The sequence below is a fragment of the Solanum verrucosum genome, unplaced genomic scaffold (assembly GCF_900185275.1).
Source record: "Solanum verrucosum unplaced genomic scaffold, falcon-dt-bn FXZP01000261.1, whole genome shotgun sequence".
NCBI classification, from domain to species: Eukaryota; Viridiplantae; Streptophyta; class Magnoliopsida; order Solanales; family Solanaceae; genus Solanum; species Solanum verrucosum.
In genome coordinates, this window is record NW_026019969.1 from 10,209,845 (window position 1) to 10,219,753 (window position 9,909).

A 9,909-nucleotide genomic window follows, 5' to 3' on the forward strand; every position below is an offset into this window, starting at 1 on the left:
TGGTACGAAGGAAAATTTTCCATGAAAAATGTTTTCCTGGAAAACAAGTAGACTTTTGATTTATTTTCTCATGTTTGGTTGGTGAGTAGAAAATATTTTTCGGAAAAGATTTTTAGTGTTTGATTTATGAATGAAAAATGTTTTTGAGAAATATCTTTTATTTTTACTTGAGTAGAAAATAATTTTTGAAATTGAAAATATTTTTTAAAAACAAACTTAAATTTTTTTTTTGGGGGTGAGGGGAGGAGGGGGGGGGGGGGGTTAGAGGGTAGGAGTGAAAAAATAAAAATTAGAAGTTGAAAATATTTTTTAAAAACAATTTTTTTTTTTGGGGGATGGGGGGGCGGGGGTGAGTGGGTGGGTGGGGGGTCGAGGGTAGGGGTGAAAAAATGAAATTTTGAAGTTGAAAATATTTTTAAAAAACAAACTCAAATTTATTTTTGGGGGGTGGGGGGCTGGTAGGAGGGGTGGAGGGGTCGAGGATTGGGGTGAAAAAATGATATTTTGACGTTGATATTTTTTAAAAACAAACTTAAATTATTATTTTGGAGGGGGGGGGGGTGGCAGGGGAGGGTCGAGGGTAGGGGTGAAAAAATAAAAAATTGAAGTAGAAAATATTTTTTAAAAACAAACTTAAATTTTTTTTGAAGGGCGTGGGGGGCTGATGGGGGAGGGTAGGGGGTAAAAAAAAATGAAAATTAGAAGTATCTTTTAAAAATAACTTTTAATATTTTTTTTGGGGGGGTGGTGGTGGTAGGGGGCTGGGGGTAGGGTTGAGGGTGGGGTAAAAAAATTGAAGTTAAAAACATTTTTTAAAAACAAGCTTTAATTTTTTTTTGGGGGTGGTGGTGGTGGTGGGGGAGGTGGTTTATGGTTTGAGAGTTTTGGAAAATGTTTTCCTTAAGTTTTGAAGGGAAGTCATTCATTTTCCCTAAATTTGAGGAAAATGAGTTGATTTGGAAAATATTTTCCAAAACATTTAACCCAATCAAACATGAGAAAATTGAAAAATGTTTTCCTTCATACCAAACACACCCTAAACCTCAAGAAATGGTTGTTTAAGCGTCTTATTGAAACAGTTTTGAATATATTTCTGGTTTAAATAAGCTTTAAAAGATGTTTGGTTGTAACTTTATTTGATACTAATATTGACGGCTAACAACTAATAAATAGTAAGTAATTTGTTGTAATTGATTAAATTGTACTCAAAAGAATGCGAGCATCCCACCAATTCCAAGTTTTTGGAATGCCCCATATTCAACTTGAGCATTGGTATGAAAAAATTATTACATTCCTAGTATACCATAAATTTAAATCCTTGCTTAAAGTATATTTCTGGAGAGTTTCAAGAAATCAATAATAACTTGCAGTAAAACAAATTAGTGTCATTATCCCATGAATTAAGCTAAGCGTGCGTATAATTTTACTTTCAACTTCCTTGGAAATGCAATGTAACCAAGTTTAACATATACAAATCTTAGGTCAAAAGAAGTCGCCCATAAAGAAAAAAAAGAAGAGAAGTTATAATGAACAAAAGGAGGCCAAAATTTTACCACAAGTGGTATCTCCACCAGGGTGGGCACAATTATACCTTTGATGAATGTGCCCATTTTGATATGTTTACTATAAACTAGTTATATTTGGTACTTTGGATCTAACAAGCTAGCTAGTGGTGTTTGACTCAAAAGGCTTCATACTTTGACCTTGGAATTGATATATGTGGGATGCATATATTATAAGCATAATTAGCTAGCTTTACTCAAAAGCTACACTTGGTCCCATCAATGATTTCTTGTGTTAGTTTCTCTCTGCCAAATTCATCTAAGTTCATCATATCCTACCTATACAATACATTAAAAAAAGTAGTTAAAAAGAAAGGGTGGTAAGAAGGGAAGTTTGTTTTCATATACAAGTACATATATGTATATTATATCTTCCAATCACTCTTTCTTTGTTCCATTGATGTCTTTATCACATAAAAACAAACAACTTAAAGAACAAGTTGAGATAGGGCCATGAAGAGCAGCATGTTTTGTGCAATCATAATGGCTTTCAATTTGATTAGGTCATTCCCAAACCAAGCAAAGTTCCAAAGAAAGCAAATTATATTGGTGAAACTCATAACGTCAACATATTCAGATGATGGAGTTGCCTTTGCTCACAAGAAACTAATAACTTGTTTTAAAAAGTCTACCTACACATGCAAAGTGCAAACTCCACCTCCTACCACCAACAACCAACTTAGGATGAATTCTCTAGGTTCAACTAAATTCATTATATATCACGTGCAAAAAATATTTATAGTATATACATATAATGAGATTTTGTACTCTCTAATTTTGAATTCTAGATTCGCGCTCTGTGAACTTGGGTTAAAAGAGACAAGGACCTATATTTTTTGGTGGGCGGGTGAGTTCGAACTCTTATTTGTTGGGGGGGGGGGGGGGGGGGTTGGAGTTGTTTGCTCGTTGATCTCTCTTTATGTCAAAACATGTGCAGTTGTTTGCAAATGCAGACTTGTATTGTATGGGTGAGATGATTAGAAATGCTCAGTGCTTACGAGCTAATTAAGCAATGAAATCATTTTATTATTTGTACTTCTCAATGGGGTTTGGGTCTTAATTTCTCTGGGATTTTGATAAGCACTAATGAATAGGTACACGTGGTGACGATGACAGAACCTTTAATTATGCTGATATTAACAAAAAAAAAATTCTCAATAAGACAAAATAACAACCATGCAGTCTCAGTTTTTGAATTTAATTTGTGTAGTTTTATCTACTTTTTAATCTAATGGAAATTAACATATATTAGTGGATATTGCTCCTTTAGTCCTTGTTTCCAACTTTATTTACATAAAAAAAATTAATTTGTTTGGTTTTCTCTTTTGACTAGTATGAAAATAAATAAAATGGCCCCATAAATTTGCTTTATGCTACACTTTTGGAGATTTAAGTCAAAAATGAAAAGAATTACAGAGACATTGAGATCTTTTATTCACAAGATTAGGCTTTAATGTATGGTTAACATGTAACAGGGAAACGCTCATCACGTTTTAACAGTAATTAGGACCTTAAAAAGCACTTAAAAGGAGTAATTACTCTTTAGAATCCTTAAAAGTTAAAAGTAAACTTTGAATTCTAAGATTAGTTTCCCATATCTCATTTCACAATCACAAAAAGTACTTTGTTTTGATTTTGACAATTGAATTTGAGCCCTCTCGTCCTTTCTATTGACAATCAAAAAGATTTAAAAAAAGAGTCTTTCTATTGCAAATTGGAAGGAATAGGAACTTTGCTTATTCTAGAGTTATCTTCAAGAGTAGAATATTTCGTATACCTTAATTACTACTCACTTTGTGAAATATGAATTGTTACTCAACTAATAATCTTTTCATTACTATTATATGATAAACAAGTTAAATAGTATTTGACTTCATACCAATTTTTTTTTTATTTCTTTTGAGCCGAGGATCTATAAAAAATAATCACTATTAAAAATAGAAGTTTCTTTTATCGTGAATTAATAAAAATTTGTAAATAGTCATTCAACACTTTTTTAGTGAAAAAATTTAGTGGGAAATAGTGATTTTTTTTTAGTATCGAACCTTTTTATTTCATAAAGATAGAGATAAGGTTTGTGTATATTTAATCTTCTGTAGACTTTATTTATAAGAGTATATATACTGAATATGTTATCAGTGTTGTTTAAATGATAGCAAATAAAATAGGATGAGAAGAGTATCACTTTCTTGTGGGAATTAGTAGCCACTTCCTTCGTTGCACTTTTCTACTTTTCTTATATAAATTCACCATTGAGATTTCCATCTTTATTAACATTATTATTACTAATAACTTTTCTTACTCTTGTATTGTCTTTGTCACCATTCAACTTCAAAAATCTTCGTTCACACTCCACAAAAAGTCTATTTTTATACAAAATCACTTTCTTGGTGTGTTTTCTCTGGAAAATACTTTCCTTGCCCAAGGATATAATCAATTAACATAATTATCTCCTTTTCTTTTCTATTTTTCTTTCAAGAAATGACACATGACTCGATATATTATATATTAAAATAGGCATAATTATATCGTTTTCAATTGAAAATTTTATTTTATTTTGACAAATTGACACAAATCTACCTAATATGGTGTACAATCAAATATATTAGAACTGTAAAATCAATAATTCATGATATACAGTATATTGGATCCATCACGTGTGTGTGAAAGAAGGGGGATGAAAAATGCTTACATAAACATGATATGATGCTTACATAAGCAACCACCACCAATATTAAATAAAAGAGAGAGAGAGAGAGAGAGAGAGAGAGAGAGAAAAAGAAGTAGAAATTAAAAAAATGTTCCTTAACTTGCTGACACAAGACAACTACCAAATATCCATCATAACACACAAAAGCTAAAAAGGCTACTGAAATACTTAGCAGTAGTGTAGTAGTAGTAGAAGTAACACATATCAAAAGGAAGAAAATAATGTTTTTTTTCTTCTCCCCTTTTGGTTTTGGCCTTATACAATACTTCCTTCACGTGACAACTTCCATCATATATATCTCCATTCTCAAAGTTCTATTATAACTAATTAAGGTTATACCATAGAGTATATATATTTTCAATTATTGATGTATATAAGTTAAATTCTTTAAATTTTGGTATTGTTAATTTTCTCGATATAGTCGTTTCATACCAGTGCGATAAGTTATGACATGAATAAATGGTGAATGGAGTTGGAACTCATATCGTACCAGAACTGAAATGGAATAAGGTTAAGTTGAAGTGTCAAAATAAAGTTTAAGGAAAAATTAGAAAGATTGTATATTTGTTTGGCCAATCAAAAAATTGCTCACGTTAATTTGTTCTTGACATGTACCCATAAACGAACCCGTATAACAAAGTCATGAATAATCTAACTTTCTTATTACCTACTACTCTCTGTCTCTATGTATGTGTTGCATAATCAGTCACAAACTCAAAATATTAATGTAGATAATCTTAACACGATCAAATACTCTAATTAATACCGAATATAATTTGAATGAGATATATGTTCATTTTCTTCGATCGATATGAGCACATAGTTCGAGATTTTTGCGACAAATATTCTATACATTGAAAGAGTCCAGTAGAACTCGACGCTACATGAAATTATAGCATCAAGAGTGGAGGCTATATACTGATTGATTGAGTATAATAACGACATATATAATGTAATTTCACAAATAAAATTTGAAAAAAATGATGTGTATATAATCTTACTCCTTACCTTTTGAAGATATAACTATTTTTGATGAATTTTTTACTAAAGTAAAACAAACATAGTAATCAAGAAACCTATATATATGAATTGAGTATGTGAGAAAATAAATAAATGTTACTAAAAACATAAGTTGAAGACAAGCAATATTGGTAACACCATCGAGTGGACAAATTTTAGAAGCAACAGTAGTTACGTAGGGCCATAACATATATAGAGTAGATAAATTGCAATGCATGTGGTTGCCTTTCGTAGATCATATCTGGATTTTCTAGTACACATGGCATGATATGGATCTAGCTAACTACACATCACATTTTTATATTTTTTTTGACGTGGTAATAGTTCTCAAAATAATTCATTTTATTTATTCCATAAAAACAAAAATAAAATCGTCGACATAGAAATCCAATAAGGGAAATTAAAAGTTTCTTCCATATATACTCCAACATTGCATAATGATGATCTTAATTTGTAATTACATACACTATGGAAATTAAAGTAGGAAATGTAATTTAGTCGTTGGGTGGCTGGCTAGCTGCAAATACTTGTAAACAGAAATGTAATTAAAGTTAATTAGATCCTAACTTACTGGATCTAATTATACAATTAATTAATAATCTAGTGCGGCAAACTAATTTCATCAAGATCATCTAGTGATAGAAAAACTTCATCCAAGCATGATAGCTCCGGCCCATTATCATCATCATCATTATCATAATTTCGTTCGTATACACGACATATTACCCATCCACTATAGTCCTGGAAGGAAGAAAAAAATATAGTAATAATTATACTCTGATCAATACTGAATTAATTCATACATATATATGTTAAAAGTTAAAATATATATATATATATACTTACAATTTTGGAACGGGTTTTTCTCCTAGAAGATGAACGAGTATTTCCAGAAGAAGAATCAGAATTAAGACTAAATTCTTGCATTACCCAATTTGTTTTGACACCTTCAGGTAGCTCACCTAGGTAAAAAGCATAATATTTCTTCATGCCAACATTATTATTATTATTGTCAGTTGAAAATATTGGTTCATCAACTCCTAATGATTTCCAATATCCATTTTCAGTGATTCTACTCTGTGTTCTCCTGCTATAGAAATACCATTTATTGCCTTCTACCATTGCTTTTCCTGCACAACATTAATTTAATGATGACATAATTATCGACCTATTATGAAAAGAATCAAGGAAAAACGTACGTACCATCCAAATCCCAAGGATCATAAGGGTAAAGATTAAGGTCAGGAATGACATCAGGATGGCAAGGTAAAAGAGCAGCTTTGCGTTGGAGAAAATGAACAACTAATTCTTCATCTGTTGGGTAAAAGCGAAAGCCAGGTGGCAGGTTCACATTACTATCCCCCATCAAATTTTGTCTATAAACTGATGGATATACTATATGTATTTGGTAGAGTAGAAGGAAGATATTTATAATGGAGAGTGAGAAAGGAAGGTGTGTTAAATTTTGGGCATCATCATCACCATATATACTTTCATTTCACAATTCTCTCAGCTCTCTCTCTCTCTCTGTGTTTTGCTTCAAACAAGGTTTTGCTTTCTTTTCTTTTAACAAACAATAATAAGTAATCGAATATTTGGGTGGCGGCGGGTGCCTCTACCTATTTATCTCATTCTTTGGATCCAAAACCAATATAATGGGACCTCCTTCTGTTCGACTATGACCTACTTTTTTTTGGCGCAACTGTTTCACCCTTAAATAAAAATCTTAAATTAAAGTATTGAGTATGAAATGAATTTTGTTGGGGGTGTAATCTTTCGAATGGACCTTGCAGTGCATGTGTAAACAAAATTGTAAATTTAATTACTTTCTCTGTCATAATTTATATTACAACAAGCTCATTCTTTTTTAAACAGACTAAAAATAAAACTAGATCATTCTTTTTTAAACGGAGGGAGTATAAGTTACAATAATTGACAATTCAAAATATTTAAAAGATTTTAAAATAGACTTGTTTAAATTTTGAAATCCGAAAAATGCTAAATTGAGACGGAGGGAGTACATATTTATGACTTTTCAAATGTTTGTTAATCCTTGGGCAAAGCCTAATTAATATGGTAGGATATGACTTCAGAAACAAGGTAATTATATTGTACTTACAAAATGATTTGTATATAATCTATATATGTGCGGCTTACTACTATTGGAAGATCTAAAGTTTTATCTGATTAAATATTAATGAAATATTAATTCGGAAAGGTGTATTATATTGATGTAATTTTCTAAGATGTATCTTGTTGATCAATCTTTTTTAATTTAAAACAATATAATATGTTACAACTTGAGTTTGACTTGTAGATGCAACTTGTTGAAATCTTACTTTCTTAGGTACACTCCTTGGTTGCCAATAGAACAGTATGATGGTGATAATTCATTAAGAATGGATTTGCCTACACATATTTCATAATTTCTTATGCTCATCTTCAATGTTCATTTGTGGATATAATTATGGGATTTCATATTCTTTGTATGTGTCAAAAATGGTCTATGTTATGTGTATCGGTAAATTTTATTCGGATGATGAGTTGTATTTTTTTGAAAAATTTACACATAAATTAGTAACTTTAGTGAAGTAGAATAATTTTATGATTTTAATGATACAACCAAATAAAGTTAAATAATCAATACGTAAATACTTGGTATGCCATAACACTTACCTCATTGGCCCAAAATGTTCCTTCAGTTCTTAATCCTATTTATTTGGTCGCTGTCTAATAACCATTAGCTGGAATTATTTTTTTCCTAGAAGTGTTAATTGATATCCTTTTGTAAAAAAATTATATTGTATAGTTTAGTAAAAAAAAATTATGTACTATATTATATGTTGAGTTTTCTTAATTTTTTTAAACTTTATTTATGAAAAATTTGACCGATAATAATGAGAGTTTCTCGAACCTTACAAGGAGATGTGATTATGAGTAATTCAATATTACTCCATTCTTTCAATTTTACTTGTCACATTTTGACTTGAAAATAATTATTGATATATGTATTTACCAAACTATCCATGATGTCTTGGAAAATAAATATTTAATATTAAGGGTAAAACATGAATAAAAATATATTATCTCTTCTTGATAGGTTAAAAGTAATAAATAAAATGAAAATCTATTTTAATAAAAATGAATGAAGAAAGCACCTCTTGACAATTAAAAGTGAACGAATAAAGTATTTACCAATACGAGATTGAAAATGATGGGTTCTTGGATCAGAACAAAAATTGAGGTAGCATTTATTTGGCTGAATCACGCCAAATTAAAGTGGTAAATTTTACTATAGGCAAAATTTGGTGGCTTCATTTTTACTTGGTGCTTAAAATAGATGTACCTATTAGCTAGTCTAGTAAATTTATTGGGAAAATGTGGGTTATCATCACACTTCACGCTTATATCATCTCATATCCACGTGTCAATTAGAGATCCAGATTACCTATAAGTGATACTGCCCATATTATCATAATTAATCTCTTTGAAATAATTGGGTTCTTAATTTTAATTTTCTCTCTTTCTACTATAAAAAAAACAATAATATAGTTATTTATGAATAATGCATTTGGATAAACCTACAAATATTACTATTATCTTGGTCCCATTAATTAATCTCAATGTTTTCTCATTTATATTTGAGCCATTCATTTTGGATAATCATGATTATGAGATAAGTATATTAATGCCTATAGCAGCCAACATTTATAATTTCACCAACCAATTGTATACTAAAAAACATAATCAATAAGAGTTAATGTTTTTATGACCTCCAACTTTGATTATTGTTAATAGTTAACGCTTTAAGAGACTAAATATCAGGTTCATGGACTAATTATCCAACAGATTGATACTCTCTCTATTGAATTTACTTTGTTTTTAATGTATATTCTTAAAAGACAATAAATGTTTAACTTCACATAATGATATTATTATTTATTTAAGTAAGAATTAGTTCTAGCTAGTTAATTTTAGGTTAGACATTTGCTTTCAATACAATGTTGATGTAAAAAACTTTTTTTTATTAATATGAATATTTGAATTGTTTAATTCAATATTCTAAAATATTCTTAATAAAAAGTAGATAGTTTTTTTTTTTGTTAATAATGTTCAATATTATTTCAAGTGAAACTAAAATCATAAAATTTACTATTAAATTTTTTTAGAATCTCACCTAAAGCAGACCTTTACTAGTCTTACCCTTGAGTCACCTTTAATGGTGTCCGTATCTTCAAATTTTGAATTCTCCTCTGCTCTGGTCTATTATAAATAATTGTTGACACTTTCTTCTATAATCCAAAATAAATGAATTTTCAAAGTTCAAGAATGTATTATTATTATTTTAAAAAATTATCCTTTTTTTAATGGACTTTTTAACTAGTTGTTTTAAATCTCAAAATAACTATCTCTACTTTTTAAAAAGAGACCGGGAGGAATAAAAACGATCATATTAACAAATTACCCTTTTAAATTAAGGTTTTTAAATAAAAGATGTGATATACGCCAATAATTCATTTATATCGGAGAGAGTACCTTTCTTGTAAGATTGCACAAAATTTCGTGCGAAAGAATCTTTTGTTTTTTTTTGTGGGGCGCCCATGCCACAAAAACAAT

At 29.7% G+C, this 9,909-nt stretch overlaps 1 protein-coding gene across 1 annotated transcript; it reads right to left on the minus strand.

The window, feature by feature from the left end:
- Window positions 1-5,876: 5,876 nt before the first annotated feature.
- Window positions 5,877-6,659, minus strand: LOC125816542 (NAC domain-containing protein 104-like). The gene is made up of 3 exons (XM_049496157.1): window positions 6,496-6,659; window positions 6,139-6,422; window positions 5,877-6,033 (listed from the first exon to the last, which is right to left on the minus strand). Exons 1-3 carry the CDS (start codon window positions 6,656-6,658, stop codon window positions 5,893-5,895), a joined length of 588 nt encoding a protein of 195 aa, XP_049352114.1. The 5' UTR covers window position 6,659; the 3' UTR covers window positions 5,877-5,892.
- Between the last annotated feature and the right edge of the window lie 3,250 nt (window positions 6,660-9,909).